General features: G+C 47.5%; 1 protein-coding gene across 1 annotated transcript in view; it reads left to right on the top strand.

The window, feature by feature from the left end:
• Positions 1 to 24,633, top strand: part of LOC126529107 (uncharacterized) — a 63,902-nt gene extending 39,269 nt beyond the window's left edge. The window contains exons 2-6 of the mRNA XM_050176710.3: positions 9,774 to 9,946; positions 11,000 to 11,122; positions 18,436 to 18,750; positions 19,868 to 20,119; positions 20,991 to 24,633. Coding sequence (XP_050032667.1) covers positions 9,774 to 9,946; positions 11,000 to 11,122; positions 18,436 to 18,750; positions 19,868 to 20,119; positions 20,991 to 21,446 — 1,319 coding nt within the window. The 3' untranslated portion in view covers positions 21,447 to 24,633. The remainder of the gene's footprint in view (positions 1 to 9,773; positions 9,947 to 10,999; positions 11,123 to 18,435; positions 18,751 to 19,867; positions 20,120 to 20,990) is intronic.
• Positions 24,634 to 25,481: the final 848 nt, after the last annotated feature.

Raw genomic sequence — 25,481 nt, 5'->3', positions numbered from 1 at the left:
GAAAACACGGAATAGCAGCCTATAACGCACGTAGCAACAACAACAAAAACATAATGTCGATTCGATTCGCTTTCCACGACGTTGGAAATGTTGGGCAACTTTCGCCGGAAGCACATTCGATTGTCTAACGAATAGACGGAAATGACACAAAGGGATGAGCGATCGAGTAAGAACACACATCCGCTCCGCACAACGAAGAACACCCGGCATCAGTGCGCTTTTATTGAGTGTGTGTACACGACGAGACGTTCGGTATACGATGCGCAACATAAGCAAAGGGGACAAGCAATAGAACATAAAACAATGGAACGTACTTGCTCAATGAATACAGAAACGGTGAGCAATTGCTCACCGTTTCTGTCTTCATTAAGCAAATTTCCCTACATCTGTGACTGATCTTTTACTTTGTACTCCCTACATCTGTGATTGATACTTTGTACGTTCCATTGTTTTATGTTCTATAACACGCTCAACAAATACATATACATGTGCTATATTAATAAACGAACAATCACATGGACGAGTAATTGAACATGAATAGAAAGCATAATGAATAGAAGAAAGCAGAATGAATAGAAAGCAGAAAGGTATGGGGGGGGGGGGGGGGGCGTTGCAATAAACGGACCGAAGTTTCACGAGCATGTCGCGAGATAATGGACGCTGCAGAGCGGTTGGCAGAACAGCTGCACGAGTAGCAGTAGTAAGTGGTTGTTTATTTTGAAAAGTTCGAGGAAAAATGAAAGTAAAGAAATTAACTCCTGATCAAACCGCAACTGTCTCGCCACACATCGGCGGACACCAGAACGGCGGACAGCATTTGGGGTGACGTTGAGAAGCGAAGGAAGAGACAGAGGTATACAGACGTGAGAGTTGGACAGAGGAAACTATTTACACAATGTACAAGGTGGTAGAAATGATAACAAAATTAATTATTTCATTAATTAAATAAAAGCAGCTGCCTCTATATGAGTAAAGTTCGCCTGTACAGTCTCTCCGGCGAAGTGTATGCGTAATCCCGGCACCGCAACACCGGCACTGTATTTAGTTCAAGTAGAGCACTGTTAAGGTTCGTTGATGGGCTATAGTTGGCTCCGATTCATAGTGAACGAACAACGGTGCGAAATGAAACTGGCGAGAAGGCAACAAGATGGCTAGATTAATAGCCTAAGCGGCAAATATAGCTCAACTGGATGGCGCATGTGTAAGCATGGCGTCCGTGACGCTGAGCGAAAAAAAATTCCAAGGTGTCCTTAGCTGTCGCCTAAGATAAGCGAAGACGAAAACCTTGTAAAGCCTACAGTAATACACCCTAATTCTGCTTCATCCACCTTAACACATTTTAATCCACACTAATCCTCCTTAATCCAACATAATCCTCCGCAATGCACCCTAATCCATCTTAATCCACCCTAATTCAATCAATAATCAATTATTAATTAACCTTGCTAATCATTAATCATCTCTTACACGCAGGCTTTGGTTCGCTTCTGGCCTTCCCTGGGTCACGTCATTTTTGCTGTACCTTACAACGCGACCTTGAAATATAGAGGTCTAAGGCTTTCGCCTTAAAAGGCGAAAATGTTTCTTGGAAGTTTAGAGGAACAAGCAGTCATGATTAAGCGGCCAACCTGGGCACGCGTGGTTGTATCTGTTTCTTTATTTCCGCGTGTCACGTGTATGCTACACATATTTTGTATGTTACAAAATTACAGCAGTTGTAAGTTAGCAGCGTGCGTGTGTCGCTTTCTCGTCCTCGTCATTTCGCGCTGTTCTTCATTTACCACGTAGAGCAGCCGGGACGCGAGGCCCGACTTGTCTTGTGGGCCAGCCTCGAGTGCGCGCACGCGAGATGGACCGCGTGGCCCCTAGAGGGAGCTCCTCGGGGCGCTGTCAACTGCCCGCGACAGATGGCGCGTCGGACCAATACCACCTAGATAGCACGAGGCCTGTTTACTCCGACCCATGAGGTCACGCGCTACCTTGCCCGAAATTTCCATTGAGAAGGCTGGCATGATGAAAGCGGTGACGTCAAAATCACTGTTGTCTACTCGGGAGTATCCCCATTAGATTCTATGGCAGTCGGGCCAGGTAACATGGCGTCATGGGTCGGAGTGAAGAGGCCTTGTGCTAGCTAGGTGGTGTTGGTCGGGCACGCCAGTTCGCCAGATTAACTGAACCAGGCTAGGTGACTATGTGTCACCGCCCCTTTTCAAAGGGGATGCCAATAAATCATCGTCATCAAGCCTGTTGGCGCAGTAGCAGCCCCAGAGTTTTTCCTCCCGCGGTGTCTCGAAGACGGAGCAAGTGTTTCGAGGGTCTCCACTTCACTGCCGGCTATTTGCGGCGGTTTGTCCATATACAGCGGCCAGACAGAGTCGTTGTATGCTGCGCGCTTGCCGTCCGCGTAGACACATCCGACACGCAACCGTGAGCAACCTCGCATGTCCGGGAATTGTGGACACTATTGCCCCCTTCGAAGATTTGTACACCGAAGTACACCAGCTTAACTCGACGGGCAACATTTTTTCAAAATATTACATTTCGAAAGATTGACCGAGTTCGACAAATTTCATTTAGCGATGTTGAGAGCAAACTTTCTTCGAATAACGTATAGGTGTTTGCGGCACTTATCCCAATTTCGCTTTTGCTTTATAGCAGTGTTCTGGTCACGATAAAAAACACTGCTATAACGCAGCACTAAGAACTGACGAAATGTCATAAATGCGTGTGGTATTAGAAGAAACCACCCTCTCGACGTTGCTATGCGAAAACTTGTTGAAAATTAATCGACCATTTGAAATGTAATTTTTTGAAGTGCCGCACACCGGAGTTACGCTGGTGTTCGGCGGCGAAGTTCAACAGACTGCCGAAAGGGCAACGCCCAATATTCCTGGGTATGGGAACCAAACGCACGCAGCCGAATCCGCTACAGGAGTCACGTGGTCGACCGATTTTTCGGAGTCACGGCTTCGCGGGGAGTCGTTTAGCGCAGTCTGCAGCGGCGTGACGTCACGTACCTTCCTCAGCTTCCTTCCTCAATTGTGCGGCGACTGTGTTGTATGCGTGATGACACAAAATAGTGCCAGCCGAAAGAACTTGCTTCGCCTAACAGCTTGGAAGTCCGAAGGATAGCATTTCATTCCACTCGCAACAGTATATAGTCGCAAGGGTCGTGCTTATCACGGTCTACGAGAATGTATATAGGTTTGCGCGGTGTCATTCCAGCGTTCAAGATGGCGGCACCCAGCAAGCAGCCCCCGTCGAAATCGTCCGTACACGCTCGATCGGTTGCGTTATTTCCTGGGCATATAACCCGAGATTGCTCCTCGCTGGGCTAGTTGATTCATTTCCATGAAAACGTAGACGAGCCAAACGCGCTGTCTGTTTTCCGCATACGTGTTTCTAGCATTTGCCGGCTCTACACGTTTCTAACCCCGCCTTCATTTCACGCTCACTCTTTCCTGGACCGGATGCCGAGGCATGTCGTCGACAAATATAGCACCCTCAGCGTTTTGGCACCGTACGAATGAAGTACACGCTGGGCTAAGTGCCATGTAACTTGGCCGGCTAAACTGCCTTCGTGGAGACTACATCATTATTTTATGGCGCGCTCAATCGTCACCGCCATTTTGTACGGCGGGCTCTTGGTGCAGGTACAGTCTGTGATTACCTAGCTGTGATTGCTGCGCAATTAAATCATCATCATCATCATCATCCTCATCATCAGCATCCTATTTATGTCTACTGCAAAACGAAGGCCTCTCCTATAGCGATCCCTAATCGCTCCTGTCATGCGCCAGATGACCCCATCTTATGCTCGTGAATTGCCTCATTTCATCCAACCACCCAGCTCTGTGCCGTCCTCAACTGCACTTTTCTTTTCTCGGGCACCCATTCCATAACTCTAATGGGCCTCCGGTTTTCTGTCCTTTGTATTATTGCATGGTCGGTTCAACTCCATTTCTTCCTCCTAATGTCAACTATAGAATATCGGCTACCCTCGTCTGCTCTCTAATCCACACACCGCTGTCTTCGTATATCTTAACGTAATGCCGAAATTTTTTTTTCCTTCCGTCGCCCGTATACCGTTGTATATACTTGCCCGCTAACGACAATCAGGGATGCGTGTAATGACGCTTCGCTGCTGGCAAAGTGGAGCCGCAGTCGCAGCGACTTTTTCGAAGGCAACCAATTCGAAACAAGCTTCCGCGTTCCAGCATTCAAAATGGCGGCACCCCGATGCAGCTTCATCGACTACTGCACACGCGTCGTCTGCTTAAAATCCCTCCGCTGGGCCGCGTGCACGTAGTTTCCTACAGAAATTAACTAGAGATAACGCCTGAGCTGGCGTCTATATAGTACGGTGGTGAAGCCAGCAGGGGACTGGTGCATGGAGGAAGGAAATAAGTCTAAGAGGTGAGTGTCACGTGACAATTTTCAAGCCTAGACGTAACAAAAGTATAAAGGAAGTGCTCTCGGTAAAACAGGCTCTCACCACGTGATGGGCAAGTGGTAATTTCTATCCGGCGAGGGCGCGCAGACAGTGGGGGAGAACGTACAGCGTTTCCTAATAAGATTGCCAGAGGGCGCTGCAATCGTTAAGCTTCCATGGGAATGATGGCTGGTGCATAGATTTGTCTGATCACCCTGCATCCACCCATTCGCATATTTAAAAATTTTCTCACGGAGGCAGCTCCGTATCTGTATGATCTGAAACTGTACCCCTTAAACACGGCCCAAAACATTGTTGCGGTTGATCTTTAGGAGTGAGGGTGTTAGCCATGGGGACAAACCAGCGCTCTTAAGGGTGCAAAAAAAGAGTATTTACCGTGTAAAAAAGTCTACGGCCGCGTGCTTCGATGTACGCCGGAGTGTACCCCACGGACACACGCGGTATGTAGAGCCACAGTGTCTCAGCACCCGAGGAATCCCAGGCCGGAGCGATCGAGTATCGCACGCATATAACGAACTTCTCTTACCGCGAAGAGCGCGTATACCGGAAACGAAAGTTGCGTTCCGAGCACGTACATTCAAACGTCCCAAGAACGCGGCAGCGCGGGCGTGATTCCGGAAGCGGTAAAAGGAAACTTCGACGAAACAAAGTGAGCGAAGACGACAGGAGGAAAGACTGCGCGACAGCAGCTATGCGGTAGTGATGCGCTTTGTGTCATTACATTTCTCCCGCGTCCTCCATAGTCTTCCTCCCTTACAGTAAGTCACGGACGACTCCTTTCCTATCTCTTTTTTTTATCTCTTCTACAGCCCGCGGACTCCTTAGCTCATCAGGCGTCGATATCGCACACGCACACACAACTGACCCGCTCAGCGCGATATATTTGCACACTGTTATCCACGGACATCTGCCTCGTGTAAACTATCCATCGACAAACTTCGCGCAGTGCGCGGAACATCTGCGGTTGCTGGATGCGTAGACCGGAAGTTTAACGGAAGCTTTGCCTGGGGGACCTCTTAACTTGATATATCGTACAGGAACGGATGGAATCGATTCGCCGAGCGTTTACACTGGATCAATATCGGCGAGATTTGCCGGTATTTTTGAGAAGCGAAGGTTACAACCCACCAGTGCCACTATAGGTGCATATATTTAATTTAGGCCTTCGAGTATTTGCTAATCTCGGACAATTCCGGCAAAGAACTAAATACAGCACGTCAGTGCGTGCAATGCAAAGATTGCAATACGGCAAATCGTTTCCGCGGATGCCCGGAAGGTGGAGGAAGGTTCATGAAAGAGAAAATTTCTCGCCCACATGACTGCCGCACGAAACTACAAAGGAAAACCATACGGGCTTTCTATAGAAAGGGAGCTTCGCAGCAGAAGAAATATTCTCACTGTCCATCGTTTCTATAGACAGTGAGAATATTTCTTCTGCTGCGAAGCTCCCTTTCTAGAAAGCCCGTATGGTTTTCCTTTGTAGTTTCGTTATGGGCTGTCCAACGGGCCCGCGACGCGGCGGAGAGGCTCGGCCTCTCTGTCCCGACGTGGGAGCGGCCCGCTGCGCGCTAGTGCGCGCCCTAAAGGACCCTTAAAAGGACCCTTAAAATGAAGTTTTTCATCCATCCATCGTTTCTATGCTGGTTAAACTTGGAGGACCTCGCCACTCCGAGCTACGGACAATATTGACTGGATGAAGTCTAGTCTAATCGGCCAGGAAAAAAAAAAAAATCTGGAAGTCGCCCGTGTACCTGGAGTCTCTTGGATACAATCAACAGGACACACGCTCAATCGAAACGAAGGAACCCTCCCCCCGTCTTACGCGCGGTGCTTGCGCCACATGCTAAAACCTATTTAGACAGGCACTTCAACCTTTTTTCGTCCCATTGTGAACAAGGCTTCCGTATGGAAGCCGAAACGTATTTTAATAAGTTTCACTTGGTCAGTGTGCGTCTTTCTTTGTCATGTCTCATCCCGACCAGACGGGCTTCCGTCGAACTCTCGATTACAGCTGCCCTCTGCGCTAGATCCAATGGCAGCGCCGGCGAAGCACTTGACGAGCGCGCCGATGTCAGCGGGTGTTACACTCCCGCTGCACTGCTCCCAAGAATCGCTCATCTCGTACGCTTCTCGAAACCCAGTAGCGAGTGGCTGACGAATACATCGCAGTTCATGACGAAGGAAGCACCGGTGTGGAGGAGGTGATAGGGCCGATTTTACGCTCGAGCCGCACGCCCTCACCGCTCGCCGCACGCGTGCGGTCGTACGGAAAAATTGCACGTGTCGCACGTAGATGCACACATTTCAGTTTACACTGCGTATGCGCACGTGCAGCGCAAACGGAAATTTGTGCACCAGTGTGCGACCGCACGCGTGCGGTGGGCGGTTGCGGCGTGTGGCATATGGGTTGGTGCGGGTAACGTTGGCCGAGGCGACAGCAGCCAAGCACGGCGTGACGTCACCAAAATCACGTGAGGTCCGCGCGTTTTCAGCGGGCGCGCGGTGGGAGCCACCAGATGTCACGCGTACGGTAGTGGGATACCTGATTTCGACGGGTTTTATCCCTGTCATCCAGTTATCACTAGGCGCAAGACGCGACTATACTGTGTATAGAAATTTATTTAATGATGTCGCCGATTCTATGCCGAAAGAGTCTCGTCTAATCAGATTTCGCGCGTATAAGGTTTGCCGTGAACCACGGCGTCGCGTGCAAATAGACAGAAGGATCGCAAAAGAAAGCTATCATTGACATTGGCTAAAATCTCTAGCACGGTTTCTGCCGCAGTGTCATTGCAATATATATATATATATATATATATATATATATATATGGCCAGCGCCAAAACTACGCAATATCGCTTCATAGCATTGCCTCATAGAGTGCAAGGACGCTATCCTTTTCAGTGAAGTCCTTCAAAGAACTGTCAAGATAGGAACCTTCTGCATTCGTTTCTTGCACCCCAGAAAACCCTATTATACTTTATATGACATTCAAAAACGAATTGGGGTCTCAATAGCCTCTGCAAAAGTAGGACATGCGACAGGCATGCCGAAACATCGCGATGAACGCGACCATTTTTTTTTTTTTTTCATCTGGAAACTGGCATATGTACGTAGTGTGTACGTGCATTCCCGAGTTTTGATCACGCGCGTGCATAAGGCCTGAGCACTCCAATTTCATTTTAATTTCAATTTATTTCTCCACTTCATACATCACAAATGCAGGGAACAGGGACAAAAAGCTTTGTCAATCGACAGCTTCATGGGATCTCTGTACACTTACAGTCAATGTCAGCGCGACAGTGGTAGCTACCAGTAGCTAACAGAATGCAAAACAAGGATGCAAAAATTATCGCTTACGGAATGTAAACAGAATGTGATCAGCTAAAGAACATATATTTGAAGTACAAGAGAGAGAGAGAAACGTACCACATAGATTACAAATTCAGTACAAATCAGCCGGGTACATGATAGTGTATTAACAAAACTAACTATACTGCTTAGAAAATACAAATTAAGGTCATTTTGCTCAACTCAACACTTGTTGGGAGACACTGTCCTTTTTTTTTCATGCGGCAAGAACAAACAAAGAGATGTTCTGTTTGTTTGTGGCTAAATCATTTTGATTTAGCCACAAACATTTTGATCATTTGGCTAAATCATTTTGATTTAGCCCGTGGCCTTTAAGCGTAACCTTAAGCGTGAAAACGACGTGCTCTCTCTGTAGTGGCACTCTCACTGTAGTTAGCCATTACACTCGCGCATGACGAGATCAAAAGGCCGCTTTATCTTTCTCTTAACGCTCTCAAGCTTGTCTACCCCGGTTTGGAGTTCACGCGGCCTTCAAGCGTAATTTTAAGCGTGAATAGGGCGTGCCCTCTCTGTAGCGGTACTTGACAGTAACGCCCAGCACGTTATCGCATGACGAGGCGAAAAGGAGGCTTCAGCTTCCTCTTAACATGGCCGAGCTCATCTACTCCTGATTGTATTTCTCGGGGAATTTAAGCGTAACCGTAAGCGATAAAAGGGCGTGCTCTCTCTGTAGCGGCACTTTCCAGTAACGCCCAGTACGTTAGCGCATGACGAGCTCAAGAGGAAACTTTAGCTTCCTGTTAACGTGGCCGAGCTCATCTACTCCTGATTGTATTTCGCGTGGAATTTAAGCGTAACCGTAAGCGATAAAAGGGCGTGCTCTCTCTGTAGCGGCACTTTCCAGTAACGCCCAGTACGTTAGCGCATGACGAGCTCAAGAGGAAACTTTAGCTTCCTCTTAACATGGCCGAGCTCATCTACTCCTGATTGTATTTCTCGGGGAATTTAAGCGTAACCGTAAGCGATAAAAGGGCGTGCTCTCTCTGTAGCGGCACTTTCCAGTAACGCCCAGTACGTTAGCGCATGACGAGCTCAAGAGGAAACTTTAGCTTCCTGTTAACGTGGCCGAGCTCATCTACTCCTGATTGTATTTCGCGTGGAATTTAAGCGTAACCGTAAGCGATAAAAGGGCGTGCTCTCTCTGTAGCGGCACTTTCCAGTAACGCCCAGTACGTTAGCGCATGACGAGCTCAAGAGGAAACTTTAGCTTCCTCTTAACATGGCCGAGCTCATCTACTCCTGATTGTATTTCGCGTGGAATTTAAGCGTAACCGTAAGCGATAAAAGGGCGTGCTCTCTCTGTAGCGGCACTTTCCAGTAACGCCCAGTACGTTAGCGCATGACGAGCTCAAGAGGAAACTTTAGCTTCCTCTTAACATGGCCGAGCTCATCTACTCCTGATTGTATTTCTCGGGGAATTTAAGCGTAACCGTAAGCGATAAAAGGGCGTGCTCTCTCTGTAGCGGCACTTTCCAGTAACGCCCAGTACGTTAGCGCATGACGAGCTCAAGAGGAAACTTTAGCTTCCTGTTAACGTGGCCGAGCTCATCTACTCCTGATTGTATTTCGCGTGGAATTTAAGCGTAACCGTAAGCGATAAAAGGGCGTGCTCTCTCTGTAGCGGCACTTTCCAGTAACGCCCAGTACGTTAGCGCATGACGAGCTCAAGAGGAAACTTTAGCTTCCTGTTAACGTGGCCGAGCTCATCTACTCCTGATTGTATTTCTCGGGGAATTTAAGCGTAACCGTAAGCGATAAAAGGGCGTGCTCTCTCTGTAGCGGCACTTTCCAGTAACGCCCAGTACGTTAGCGCATGACGAGCTCAAGAGGAAACTTTAGCTTCCTGTTAACGTGGCCGAGCTCATCTACTCCTGATTGTATTTCGCGTGGAATTTAAGCGTAACCGTAAGCGATAAAAGGGCGTGCCCTCTCTTTGCTTCGTTCGCAGGCAACATGCGCTCGATGGACGAGGACCAGGTGATGTCGCTGCACGAACTGCTCAAGAGGAAGTTGGAACGCACCCGCGGCCTGGTCAGCCTGGGCATGGACCCGTTCCAGGCGGGGTCCATGGGATTTCTAATACAGGAGCCGGGCGCCTACATCAACGTCTCGCTCACCAAGGTATATACCTGCGCCCGTGGTGTTGTCGTCTTTCTTGTGTGTGTTCTTTCTGGCGCAATATCTTTTCAGTATGCAAGATCACCAACTAGCCCAGCAGTTAACTCTTCTAAAGTATAGCTGCGTTCTACATTCGTATATTGGCGTGTTGGTGGGCTATTTCGTGGCGAACAACGTCTTGCGACTCAGATAGACGAGAGAAAAAATGCGGGCACTGAACCTTCAACTGGATTTTTGTTTTAGCAAGTGCACAGTATATAAGCACGTCGGGGATAGGACAATAAGAAAACAGCTGGATTTAGCAGAATAAACACGAGAATATACGATTTATTGGCGTAATTTAGAGCGCAATCTAATGCAAAATAATTGTCCGCTTTATATATGTCCCAACAGAATTGTGACATTATTTTATTATTGTTATTGCTTTTTTTCTGCCTTACAAAGTTGTAAACTTGCTGCAATTTATTTAGTTAAGTTCTTTTTCTCTGGCGGCCTAAATAAAGATAACCAGATCCCTGCATTTTGTTGATTTAAGCATATTCTTTGAAACGTCAGCCAAGCGCGAGCACACTTGCTTGCATGTATGCCGAATAAATGATTTCTATATTCCCACATATTTAGGTAAGGGCTCTTAATGCGCACCTCCTTCTTATTCTGCTGTCTCTGGCTTCAACTCTATCGTGTGCCTCTGTGAAATTAAAAAAAAAAAGAAATCGGGGCTCAGGTGCGTAGTATAAGGTGCGTATGTATACTGCGCACGACGTACAATTACGTTAAACTGATAACACTTCGGCTTGATTGCCTCAATTATTACTTGGACTGTGGCCACGGACTTGGAGTGGTGGATATGGCACAACGCAAGCCAAGAGGTGCACGCAAACGAGAAATCGCGGAACGCGATTCACATCTAATTTCCGAGCTTGCTCTAAGCCGAGCGGCTTCGCGCCACGTGACTTGGGCCTGTAGACGCCCAGGATGACGTCACAAGCCGGTGTGGTTGCCGCTTTTTCGTGCGCGTGACGCTGGCGTTCGACTCTGCACGTTCCGTCTTTGCAGGTCGCCGTGACGGGACTGTCGAACTTCACCATCCGTGACGTGGCTACCAACAACGCCGCCATGCGCGCCAGCGTGCTGATGATCATGCCCCGATTGGAGATACGATGCGCCTATCGCGTCAAGGTGAGCCTGGACAGTGTTGCCGATTCTTCCAGCTAGAATTCCGCTAAAAGATATTCAGAAGTGGATGCAGAGCCTGCAAAAGCTTTTTTTTTTCTTCAAGTTATTAACACTGTATTGCTATGAATAACTTTAGCGAGAAACAAGATCACACATAGTAAAGTAAGATGTTTCTTTTTATATATCTTCGCAGGCTTTTTAAAACTACCTGTGGCAGACAGCACGTCTGCTCCTTTATCTGGTTTACTCGAAGGCAGACATTCTTCGCTCGAGGAATCGAAAACTGTAACTCACTATATCCCACAAAATTTCACCAGTTTTACCATTAAATGATCCCTTTAGTGTACACATGCAATATGGAGCTGGTGAGGTTGTTAGACGCATTCATTGGGCTGCCTTCAATTTCGATATGCGCATTTCAAAATTACGCGGCGGAGTGCTTCGGCGTTTCAGTTAGAGGCATTCTGTAAGAAAGAAAGAAAGGAAGAAAGAAAGAGTTTGACAAAAACTGTCTTTTTGAGATTTTCTCTACATCTCGCGAATACCTTATCAAAAGATTTTGAACCACCCATACCCAGGCCCTCCATCCCAGGTAGCACAAAAGAGATACGTAACGTTTTCGTAGCGTTTATCCAAGACGATAAAAACGGGTTAAAGAAGACACGAATGAGAGAACTTCGGCGGGAAAACGTCGTATATCTCTGCTAATGTCCGGCTTAATTACTTTCTTGAGACGATCTAGAACAGGTCTGCAAGACGTATTCGAAAAGCTGGTCTAGAAATAGGATTGGGAAAGACACAAGTAATCCCTTTGGCAAAACTATTCGTAACCAATTTCTAAACGTTTTTAGGACGTTATCAAAAAGCTGGTCTAGAAGCGGTCTTGAAAGGTTTACGATCATCTGAAGCTAATTTTCGTGGGTGACGGGCGCGATCAGACATCGTTGTTCAAAACACGCGTTTAGTTTAGCCTCACGCGACTGGCCTATGCCGCGCAGACGTCATCAGCCGCACCCGTTGGCACGGCCTAGGCCAATCGCGTGAGGTGAAACTGATCGGGCGTTTCGAACAACGATCTCCAATCGCGCCCCAGATGAGTAGAAGCGTCGGTGTTGACTGTAAGAGCCACGGCGCAGTGCCAAGCACTGTTCCCCGCATGGCCGGCGCATCCTCTACCAAGTCGCACGAAAATGAGCCTGTTAGGAATAATAAATCCTTAATACCGCCTTCAGTAAGCTACGATGCTTACAACCACAATGGGAATGACATCCTGCAAAGAACAAATGGCCACGTCTTGGCAGGTGGCCAGACCAAGCCCTTCATGCCAAGAGTGCATGAAATGAGAACATTGTGACAAAGCAAAAACACTTTATTAAAATGTAATGCTTATGCAAGGTTCGAACAAACTGTGTGAGAAATGCAAATAGAAGTAAAGGTACATCAACAATGACAAAAGTCGCAGAAAGGATTCGTAATGAACTCGAAAGTGAACATTCACTAGCACATAAACAAAATTCCAAGTACACATACAAAAATGAACAGAAGAACCTGGAGTGTACTAAAGTGTCTAATTTATCATAGTAAAGTGCACGTGCTATTAGATGGACTAGAGTTATGCAGAAGTGACATCGGAGCGAATGGAAGAAGTAGACTGAAAAATGCAAGAGTATGAATCGGATGGTAACTGCCTCCAAGTAATGTTACCTATCAGCTAGAAGCTTGAAAAGAGCACAAAAAGAAATACCACCGCATACCGTACCTGTGACAGAAATAAAAAAAAAATGGGAACAATGCAAAATTGGAAATATTGCCTTTAGGATATATCAAAGAAGGTAATGGCGAGAAAAAATAACCATACAACAAAAAAGCAAAAAGTGAAATTAGTACAGAATACTTAAACGGGGGATTCAGTGTAACAAGTGAACACTACTGTAGTACAGCGAACGATGAGACAGTAATGCTGCATCTTGCCACTCCAGAACGTGAGAAATGAATATGCAAGCCTCATATTAGAAACTTACATAAACATGGAAATAAACTGGAATGCACTGGAAGCTGCATTTGTGTAACAAAGGAAGCAATGGTCATAATAAATAGTATGTGTTTTATCTAAAAAGCCCTTTACAAGAGGCAAAGTTGTACCTCTCTGGCAAAAACAAAGTTGCAACGAATAATTTGCAAACCAGCAAATACATTAATTAGCACACTGACATGTCACACTTTGCGCACATCTCCAGTCTCCTAAAGTAAAAAAAAGCACTCTGAATGAGAAAAACGTTTAACACATGTAGCCCAGAGCAAATTCCTTGCCAGTTCACTCACACTTTCACATCCAAAAACATTTGCCACAAAGTCCAGGCACAGTTCCACTGATGTTTACCAATTCACCCCCACTTTCACGTCCAAAAATATTTGGCACACAGTCCAGGCAGAGCTTCATAGATAAACAGCTTGAGAGCACCCTACTGATTATTGTGCAGTCCCGCTGCTGGAAATAGAACTGCCGCACATGCTGGTAGTGGTTTCAATGTAGACACACTTGCTGCCCTGGACAGGTATGCTCAGATATCTGCACTGGTGCTCCATTTTGTCGAAGTAGACACATTGATGCACTACGCTGGTAATTGAAATGTATTGAATGCACAAGTATTGGCTTCACTAGAGAGACTTGCCCACATACCACCACTGGCATATATATGCACTTGCTCTTCACTCAGTAGCATTGAACTTAAAGTGTTCCCTATGTGGGAGCCATGTGTAAAACCGGTGTCACACGACCACTCTCGATCGCGATCACGCCCGATCCGGATCGAAATTATCGATGCGACTGGGTCACTCTCGTAGCTTGCGCAGAGGAGCCAATCACGACCGAGAAATTCGATTTGTAACGGACTGGATAGCGGCTAAAAGAGCCCCGTGTGAAACCGGTATCAAATAATGCACAGACGTACGCTAGGAAAATGTGTTGCACAAGGACAAAGAACTGCGACATGCCCTGTTGTGCGAAGCGCGCGAACAGAACACATGCATATATATATATATAAAAAAAAACTGCGAGAGCGCTTCGCGAACTCCATGCGCACACATGGCACCCGCACGAACTCGGCAGGCCGCCGTAAAGCGCGAAGGGCGCACAGCGTACATTCCGACACATGTCCCAAACTGCAAACAATCGTACTACCTAAAGCATACAAGTTATTTTATACCAAGGGCATACTCGACTCACGTATGCAGTATCCACAAGCGAGTTATGCAGCGTACATGCTGTATCCATTCGCCAAATAGTAAAATTGATAACAAGCACAAAGATACAAGGGACTCAATACATTAATACCATTTGAGGCGTCAAATAAAATCGAATTTGGCCGTTTCATATATTGGACACAATATATGGACACATGTGGTACCCGGTAATACCATGAAATACCCATCACGTGGGTAAAGGGGGCGAAAACACAATCGAGAACCTGAAGCGCAAACGATAAAAGCACGGTATGGTCCACGCAAAATTCTGTCAGTGCGCTGTAGCGCGAGGGAAGAAAATAGGGCGAGCACTTGACCTCACCTTTTGGGATACCGCACTAGTACTGAATCATTAAAAAAAAAGCCTATTTGAACCAGTTCCCTTGTCTGCAACACTCTTGCTAAACGGGAGACTAAAATACCACGATGACGGCTCTATTGCGGAGATCGGCAAGGTGCGCACAGACAGAAATTTTGCCGCCTTTCTTCGCATTCTGCAAAATGCTTTCTTGTTAGGATCACGCATAGCGGCCGATCCCGACGCTAGGGACACACAGGCACGATTTCGTCCCTCTAACTTTCGTCCTTATACTGCCCTTAACGCCTTAATTACAGCGTCAGTGAAAAGGCGCCTCACATAACATGACAATGAACTTGAAGAGCTGATTAGTGCCCTCCACTCCGCGCCCTCCAATTGAAAACACTACTGATTTCCAAATTAAACTACACAAACAGATCGCACAACCCAAACTAATCACAGAACGTCGTTTTCTTGACGGCAAAACCCTGCAACACTTACATGACAAAGGGCAGCGGCAGCACATTCAGAACAGCCGCTATCATACCACAGCGCAATGCAAGTGCGATAACGCTATTATGCCCGGCTCAAATAGATCGCACAACCCAAACTAATCACAGAATGTCGTTTTCTTGACAGCAAAGCACTGCAACACTTACATGACAAAGGGCAGCGGCAGCACATTCAGAACAGTCGCAAACAGACCATAGTGCCATGCGAGTGCGATAACGCAACTATGCCCGGCTTCACGAATAACATGGCCGCCTTGGTCACATAACAATTGAAAACACTACTGATTTCCAAATTAAAACCACACAAACATATCGCACAACCCAAACTGATCACAGAATATCGTTTTCTTGACAGCAAAACACTGCAACACTTACATAGCAAAGGGCAGCGGCAGCACATTCAGAACAGCCGCAAACACACCACAGCGCAATGCGAGTGCGGTGACGCGACGACGCCATGACGACGCGACTATGCCCGGCTCGCCCGGCATCACGAATCACGTGGCCACCTTGGTCACATGATTTGACGACGGTATCGCCACCTTGCGCAAGGTTGGATCGCGTTGATGGGTTGTTGAATATTGTAGAAGCCGCTAAAGAGGCTGACGCGCCGTGGCGTGGCGGTGGCGCCTTGAGTCGTTTTCAAAACGTATTCACCCCTCGTTTTTAAGCTGCCTGGCTTCCAACGTTATCAAAACGTATTCACCCCTCGTTTTTAAGCTATCTTGTTTGGAACGTCTTTGATGCGTCGATTTTGGTCAAAAATCCGTTTCAGACGTTGAATCCCTTAATACGACGTTTTCAAGACTTTGTGTGCTACGTGGGATGTGGCGCAAGGAAGTTACTGAACTAATTGTATTCCTCAAGCTAAGATACGTAAAAAATCGTAAAGTACGACTTACACAAAACATACAGGCATGATAGCTCTCGGATTGTAATTTGAATATACGAGAAAACATAATTCTGTTACGCGAAAACTCAAACGAACCCTTTTCCAGCGTGTCTACAATTCATAGACAGCCGACGGCGTCCGCCATTCCGGCGCGTGAATATCTCGGGAGTCCACGTAGCGGCGCGCCCGCTTCCTTGATACACTTCCAGATGGCGCTCGCCTCCGCCGCATTGCGGCCCACGCAAGAGGCCGCGTTTCTACCAGAAAGCCCGCCTTCGTGCATAGCGTTCGCCACGGGCGTTTCCCGACAGACATTAAGGTTACATACGCTGAAGTTTGCCGGAAAGCGTGAGGGGCAGTGAGGGATATGTTGATGCTATCGTGTTCAACTCTTAAAGGCGAAGCTTAAGCGTTCTCCAATTTTTTTAAATCTAGAGGTTTACCTCATGAAAGCAGGCATTTCACATCTAATGCCCCTTTACTGTGACCGCCGAGGACCGTTCTTGTGATATAAAGAAGTATTGGTGACAACACTTTTGTATTAAAGCGACAGCTGCTTTGCCACTTCAGCCATCTTCTGTGGTTGTTGGCTTGATAATGGTGTATCTAGCGTAAAAGCAGCCGATTGGCCGGTACGTGTGGTGCGATGTGAGAGATTCGGCGTTATTGAATTGAAACTGCACAGCAGTACTCTCCACAACACTGCTCTGGATGAAAGCAGGCCGTTATTGGAGACTTCTGGGAGATGCCTTCATCCTGTACGGGAGGACATAAAATATAATGATGATTGTGTGGAGCTTCAATGGATGTTCGACTCTATCGCGGAAGACCTCCCCTATATCGACAGTTACAAACAGGTGAAGCGATTGCTTAGAAAATGGTGCATCACACTAACATAAAAGCTTTTCTTCTTTTTATTTGTGTGCAGGTGCCATGAGATTTATACCGTCAGGAAATTCGCAGATTGTTGTTTATGCGTTACTTACTAGTTTTTTAAAATTAAGACGCGCATGTTGTCATCCTGCACTTCCGCTGTTTCAGTGGTTTGTATGCCCTGTCGCTCTTTTAGCTTGTTGATTACACTTTTGCTTACGCGGCGCGCGTAGATTGCGCACTCACAAGCATGCATGTATATGTGCGCTTAGGTGCGCAAGAAAACGTACTTGCAGGAACACCTTTTGTAAGAAAAAAACAAAACACGGTACAGTTGAAATTCGATTTAACGAAGTGATGACCACAATGGAATTATTTCGTTAAATCGAGAAGTTCGGAAAATGGAGTAAGGGGGTCTTTTCGGTCCTTCGAAGTCTAATATTGTAATGTAGCGACACCCAAAAGGTACCGCCGCATTGTATTTGCCGCTAACCCGCATCTGCGCGTGTAAAAAGTAGGCGAGTGGGGGCCGAATACCGTCGCCCCTAGCGCCATCTGGTACGTAAGAACGCTAGCGACTGCTGAGTGCGTTGTTCCGTGCGTGGGAGCGGCGTGCACCCTCGTCAAAAATGAAACTAGGGCCCCAACTAGGGTGCCTCGATGTTTTAACGAGATGGCGTTAGAGCGCACACTCGAAGAAAAACCCACCTGCGTCAAAATTAAAAAGAAATCACACCGCTTTTTTACTTATTTATTTCTGGAAAAGCTTCGTTAAATCGGGTTTAATGCAAGCTAGTTTCGTTAATTCGGGTCGATGACAACATTGAATCTTATGGGTACTTGGCGGGGAATTGAAATTTCTTCGTTAAATCGGGAACTTCGAAAATCGGGTTTCGTTAGATCGAGTTTTAACGGTATCATAATTATATTTCTTCGTTGTTTTTTTTGTGTGAATCAGCACTCAGACCTCAGTGTTGTTTCTGGGAACATTAAACAAACAAATAGATAGATAGATAGATAGATAGATAGATAGATAGATAGATAGATAGATAGATAGATAGATAGATAGATAGATAGACAGACAGACAGACAGACAGACAGACAGACAGACAGACAGACAGACAGACAGACAGATAGACAGACAGACAGACAGACAGACAGACAGACAGACAGACAGACAGACAGACAGACAGACAGACAGACAGACAGATAGATAGATAGATAGATAGATAGATAGATAGATAGATAGATAGATAGAATTGATTGATTGATTGATTGATTGATTGATTGATTGATTGATTGATTGATTGATTGATTGATTGATTGCGTGCGCCAGTCAGAACTAATATGCCACCAGGTTTTTCTTGGGCCCCATGCCAACAAAACTGATTATTACTAAACGCTGAAGCTAAAGCTCTTCGCCCACTAATTACGAAAAGCTTATAACTGAGTGCGACGGCGCGTGCGCACGTCAATCGTCACTCTCTCTCTCTCCCAGGGCTACATCAGCGGCGAAGGCGAGAAGGGGTCGCGCGTGGTCGACGAGAGCGGCCAGTTCGAGGCGGTGCTGGGTCGCGCCGCCATGTCCTGGTTCGCCCGTGTGCTGCACGTCGACAAGGACGACCTGCTGGTGGCCCAGACGGGCCTGAGGACACACGTCGATGAGGTGACCAGGCGGTTCCTGCAGACGGCCAAGGTCGCGACCCGACCACCGTCCGAGAACCAGGACGACGTAATGGACGTGGTCGGCTCCAGCATCGTGGACCACGTGCGCCAGATGGTCGAGGACAAGCTCAACAGGGTCATAACCAAGGTGACGCCGGGACGCGAGATTCATGTCATTAAAGAAAGGCGCGGAGTTCTGAGTGCTAAAACCACGATTTGAGGGACTCTGTATCATGAGGGACTCCGTTTGATGAGGGACACCGTATGAGGAGGGATTCCGTATGATGAGGAACTTCGTACGGTGAGGGACTCCGGATTAATTTTGAACAATATGGGGTTCTTTAACGTGCACCCAATTCACGATACACGGGCGTTTTTTGTCTTCTTTTTTTTAACCCCGTCGAAACGCGGCCGCCGTGGCCGGTGTACGATCCCACGACCTCGGGCTTGGTAGCACGCAACGCCTTAGCCACTACGCCACCAAGGCGGGATCGTCGCGCGTGTACAATTGTTCTTGCAGTGATTAATAGAAACTAACACCTACAAGGTCATGCTTTTCCGTGTGCTATACAGACACCAAAAGCGACAAGGCCTGTGACGTCATAGCCGCCATATTTTGGCCACCAGTTACTGCGAGAAGCACAGACGAAAGCAAAATCGTTTTTTTTTTCCTGACAAACCATGCCAAGTAACAGTGCCAAGTGTCACATTAAGTGATTCCGGGCCGTGAAATTCAATTTTGCTGCGAAGCTTGTGCAAGAAGAAAGCAACGTGATACAGGCGCAAAATCGTGTTTTAATATATGTAAGGCAAAGACTCTGGCGTATGCATACCGTGCTGAGCATGGATGGATGGATGGATGTTATGAGCGTCCCCTTTGGAACGGGGCAGTGGGTTGCGCCACCAAGCTCTTGGTATTATACTGCCCAACGCCCTATCTAGGTTAACAAAGAAAAAAAAAACACATGATGAATTCCCATAACCAAATTTTCTGACCCCTATTGTGAACTTTAGTTTTTGTACGTCTCCGTTTTCTGTCGTTTCCCTACTTTCCTTCCACCGATCTTCCAATTCGCCTCTTACTAATCTCTATTGCGGACATGTTTACTTTCGCCCTGCTCTCGCTGAACAAACCTGCTCCTACAGCGCCACCTTGCAGAAGTTGACTGCACTCTATATTATAGGGGGTTAAGTACAATTTACCGCCATTTATGAGCGGCATATATACGCGGTTATATATGACCTCGGGCCGAATCCGTTCCCAGGCGGTGTCCACGAGGCCCACCGAGGTGCAGGACCTGCTCGAGTCGATGGTTGTGCCGACACCGCACTCAGAGGTGCCACGCACCTTCTCCCCCCACGGGCACCGTATCAGCAAGCGCCAGGTTCCCTGCAACAACGGCACCGAGCTGGACGACTACGTCGACTACCTGTTCCGATTCGCCACGCGTCTCATCCGCGCCATGGAGCCCATCCAAGGACCCAACTTCACCATCTACATCGAGGAGCATCTCCAGGTATGAGATAACCTGCATGGTTGTATAATCCGTTTCACCCCCAGTGCATTAGACAGTGACAACAGAATGGACGCTGAACTAACGAGTAATTTGCTTAGTTCAGCGCTGTGTGTGTCCATTCGGTTGTCTTTGTCGGATGCGCTGGGAAAACATCGACAATGCAACACCAACTAGCCCCCCCCCCCCCCTACCGAAAGAAAAGCTCTCAACCTTAGTGCGTGGTTGTAAACAAATGGTCATGGTTACGTGATGCACTGCGGGCAGCAAGAGCAGACGGCTAGCATACGACGAGCATGGAGATTACTAGCAGACGACAACCTTATTATCGGCTACTATAGTCATCCGTTGTCGTCTACTGGTCCTCGCCCTCTTTCGCTGCTCACTTCATAAGCTTGAACACTAATTTCCAACTGAGTCACATTGGTCACGACCAGACATTTCCCATAGGCGCCCTCAGAGACTTTACCCCGGTTGCCTGATCCTAAGCTCACGTACAACGTGACGCCTGCGGTTAAACAAATATGTCCCACATCCGGATCCTTGGTCCTTAGCGGCACTGACTCCCACTGACGGCACTCTCTAGGGTAAATTTGCTGGCACTCACACAAATACGCGAGAACGTAGGCGGAAGGATGGCGCCATGGTAACTTACGCATCAACTTACGTAACTTACGCCATGGTAACATACGCATTACACATACTGACCACCGACACGTACGCGCTTCGTAACGAGTTCTAAGCACGTAACACAAGGCTGCGATGCGGTCCAAGATAAACGGGCGATCCAGCAGGCGATGAGTGTGTTCTGTCATCTGCGTAAATTTTTCTTCGCTTCACTCAGACTCGGTCGTCTGGTTTGTCGTCTGCGCAGGTCTTCTTGTACGACGTCCAGGCGCGCAACGTGTACACGCTGTCCCGCCGCAAGCCGGCCTACGTCATCTGCCGCAACGGCGACGTCACCGTGGGCCTGGTCATCCTCCTGGACAGCATCATGGCGACGGCCAAGTACCGCGTGCTCACCGACCACCGGCACCTGCTGTACAACGGCGACGCCGACATCAAGCTCTCGGGCACCGTCGTCTGGATCCAGATCTCGCAGCTCGCGAACGGCAACAACCGGCTAGACGTAGTGCGGATATGGAGGATGGGCAAAGCCCAAGTGTTGCTCAAGGGACTCGGCAATCTCACGTCGGCCATATCCATGTTACTCACCAGTATACTGAACCACGACCCGTGGAACGTGATACCCGTGGCCGAAGCGCAGGCCATAACGTTCGGCAGGGAGATGCTGGCGAACATCACTGTGCCTATATTCTCGCTCGTCTGAGGGCGCCACCGTTTGTTTCTCGCCTCTATACTTCCGCACGCCGGGTGGCCCGTCTCACCACTAAGTGGACGTATACTCTCGTCGAAAAACTTCCGTTAATGCGTCCAATAATTCTGTACAGACCTCCCCAACGAGGGTTCCCTTGGAGTTGCCATAATGTCCTCTGGACTTTTGCGAGCCCGCGTGATCAACTGCACAAATGCACTATAGGGACAGTGGTAACACGTGCACTTTATAAGCACGCTCAATAGTCCAAAAAGAAGGTGTTATCAAGTCACGATGGAAAGGCTTTATGTCGTATAGGTGTTTCCATAGGAAAATAACAGAACGGATGATGTATTTCGTAAAATTTCCTGTTATTCTTTTGCATGAGAATTGAGCGAGGGTCGTATAGAATTATTGGACTGCATATTACTGTATTGTTTCACTAAAGGTAGCCACTTTGGCAAGTGTGCTAAAAAGCAGCTGCTGTAGTATGCCCCTGGTATAACGAGGGCTTATGATGTACCTCGCCAATGAGTCTTTGCCTCCTGTCGACATGACGTCTCACGTAAGTGAATTACAGATGTAGACGCGCGTTTCTGCCGCTGGCACAGACATCGTGGTGTAAGACCTTGTCGATGCTCCTGGCAAGAGCCAGACGTACCAGATGTTTCCAGATGGATGCAGCGCGTCAGCTGCCTGTTTATGTGTGCCAAACCCGTGGAGCCCTTGTCTTCTAGGAGTGCGACCCTCGCTAACCTATTGCCGTCTACGTTGGCAGTAAGCACCTCGCGTTGCGCTAACCAAATTAGGCGTCCTTAACCCAGAACACATGTTTACGGAAGAAGCGTTTCGGACTCACGTGCGGCGGTATTCGGGAGTTTCAAACCGCACGTACACCCATAAAGTGGGGCTGATAGCGGCATCTTGTGGTGCTTTGATGAACCACCCAAAATGTCATAAGCATCTTTCTTCTGTGTTTCTCGTTTCTCTCGTTCCAGGAAAATACCCATGTACACAGGTGATTGTATTGCTTGTAGACGCCTATGCGCCAGCAGATAAGCAACACGTGGCCTTGTCATTGTAGTAGCAGTTTTGCGAACTCTGGTGTTACTCGACGTCTCAAGATGGCGCCACCAGCGCTGCTCCTTACGTTTGCGTCTTCTGTCTTCCGTAAATGGTAATACGTGTACGCACAAGATAAATCGCTGTTTTTTGGCCCATTGTTTAAGTATAGTTACCGGGACAATTACGCGCTCGCTTTGCTCAGTGAAGCCCTAGAGGTGGCGATATGAACTTCGCCTACAGGGTCCTCGAGGAACTTGTCTTTGCACTGTAATAGACAGTACAGTAAAACTCAGATCGAAGGTGTCATAGCTATAGGTCCCTCCTTTTAGCATTCGCCACACAGTTTCGTAAAGTTTCGGAAGTAGGCCGTCCCCGTTTCAGAACGTTTCAGTTCGCTCGCAATGTTACCACGATGGGGAAGAATACACTCAACGCTCAAACGGTCAACCATTGACATGGTTGACCCTGGAGCGGAGCTCTTGTTCGCCTGCGGTTCTTACCAGTTCCCGTGACATCACCTCAGCCTAGCGCGCTGCTTCGATAACAGAGGCGCGCATCCTCTCTTGCAGTCACGCTGAGCGTGTCACGTCGTTTTTTAGACAAGAATTCCAATAGTTAGCAAGGGAGGACATAGTCGCGACGCTTCATAATTTGGGGTCCTTGAATAGCGAAACTTTGGCATAGAGTTCGAGAGAGAAGGGAGGAAAGAAAGGCAGGGAGGTTAACCAGACTTGGTCCAATTTGCTACCCTATACGTGGGGAGAGGGATGGGGGAGTGATAGAAAGAGAGAGAGAAAAGACACGAGTCTTGATCGCACTTTCACATGCGCTAAGCCAGATGCGGCATATCTAAAGTCGGGCACTCATGTCTGTCACCTCCAGGTACTGTAGAAGAGTTCTAGTGGCTTTCTGGGCTGAATTTCCTGTTTGGATTACGACTGACATTTTTTTATGCTATGCTTCTTTCATGATTGGCCACGGACCAATAATTGTTGTACTCCTGTATGTGCGATCATATTCTGTAATTCGGAGAAATCAGATATTTAAATTCTCGAAGGAAGTATGTCGATTGTTTGCCCCAGCCCTACATGAATCACAATCCGCAGAGAAGTCGGGAGCTGATCGAAGTTAGTGGGACATTCCTGCCTGCTTCTGGTCCGCGCCTATGAGGCTATGGTTGCCAATAAGCGACACCTACACGTTCGTACAGGTGACAAACCACTGTGCATGTGTTGCATAATATTCCAGGCTACTTTTCATAATCATCCACATCTTATACGGGAGAGCGTAGCGGTGAAAGAGCGCCTGCGCTTTGCAGTGAAACGTGCACCGGCGTTGACAGCATCTATTCAAGAGGTAGCCAAACGAATCCGAGTCGTAGCCCGGATGCGAGAGTGCATGTGTATGTGAGCTGAAAGCTCTCTCAGTCTTACCTTGTAAACGGGTATTTGTCGTCATTGTTTTGTGTTATGGCAATAAAGCTTGAGGTCGGCTATTTCTGGAAACTGTCCGCCATATTGTCAGATTCGCCGTCTTCCCAGCTCTGACTGGCTCACGTGGCTAGCTGCGCGTGCCTTCTCTGATTGGCTCAAAACGCAAATGTGGTGTAGTTTGACAGTGCCCAGAGTAGTGATCCAGTGTCATCGATACCATTACACCCGTCATGACATATACTAACGCTTATATTCTAAACGATCGTTCGCATTGTTGCGAAGACACTGTCACAGTTTATCGTGCTGTGTATTGCAATGCCATCGTCTGCTTTTTAACCGTACAAGCAAGCAGACGTCTGCTACGTTCAAGCAGTATGGGAGAAGGACGACTCTGCGCACCGGACAAATTTGTGACGGTGCGCACCTTCATACGTCTGTAAATAGTGTTATTGAACAGTGCGCTGCTTGTATTTTTTTGAGAACTGCTTATACTACTCGGATTGCACTTCTGCGACTGAACTTGACCTTCCAATCCGGAATCATCCGCCCAAGGCCCCTGCCAAGCCCCAAGCCAAGCCAAGCGAACCGATCTTCGACTGTCTGAAAGTGTCCAGCAATTGGCAAAAATAAATAAACAAATGCTAACTGCGTATGTTAACATGTCTAACAAATAACACAGAATTAAACTCCTATGTCCGAATGACGCATTGTTGCTTGTTATGGTTTTTAATATTCACGCACGCTACCAACGTCTGTTGCGGCAAGCTCAGACACCCGTTCTTCGTCACGGTTATTCGTGACTTTCGAAGATCGAAGTGCGCCACTCACCATCGTGCGCTGCTATAGGTCACGGAGGTATAGGTAATGGAGACAGTTTAACGGAAGAACAAACTTTAGAATGAATCCGGTTAAGCCGAATTTTCGGATATAAAGAACAATGTGTCAACGCGTACGGTTGGGATTCCCATATATACTCGGTGAGAAATGGCAACAATGAAGTCATCTCGGCACGATCCAATAATTCGGCTGAGCGGAACACAGGCAGCCGCCATTGAACCCCGCTACACCGTGGCTCGGCCAGGCACTCGTACATCTGCAGGCCTTCTATAGGTGACTCTGCTATACTTGCACGTAAAGCAAAGGGTGTATGGACATACGCGGCTATGTATAGGCTAATGTCGACGCCCACGCGGAGGCCTGCAAGGCTGACGCTGTATGAAATATAACTGAGGAGGAGGAGGAAATAAAGAGAGAAGGCAGGGTTGTTAAGAGGAAGCTTTAGCTCGGGTGCTCCTATCTAAATACATGTAAAAGGAGAATTCCATTTTCTCGGCAACCACTGCGCCAAATTTGACGAGGTTTGTAGCATTTAAGAGAAACACTTTAGTGACTGTCGATTTCCAATTGTTGATTTCTCGTAAATTTTTTAATGAAAAATTGTCAGAAATCGAACATTTTCAGGAAACGAAGCTATCGAGTTTACAACTCCGTAACTCAGCATAGAAATATGATATCACAATTATGTGAATTGCATCTGACAGTACATCTAAAG

This window comes from Dermacentor andersoni, chromosome 8, assembly GCF_023375885.2.
Source record: "Dermacentor andersoni chromosome 8, qqDerAnde1_hic_scaffold, whole genome shotgun sequence".
NCBI classification, from domain to species: domain Eukaryota; kingdom Metazoa; phylum Arthropoda; class Arachnida; order Ixodida; family Ixodidae; genus Dermacentor; species Dermacentor andersoni.
This window is presented reverse-complemented; position numbering and strand designations above follow the sequence as displayed.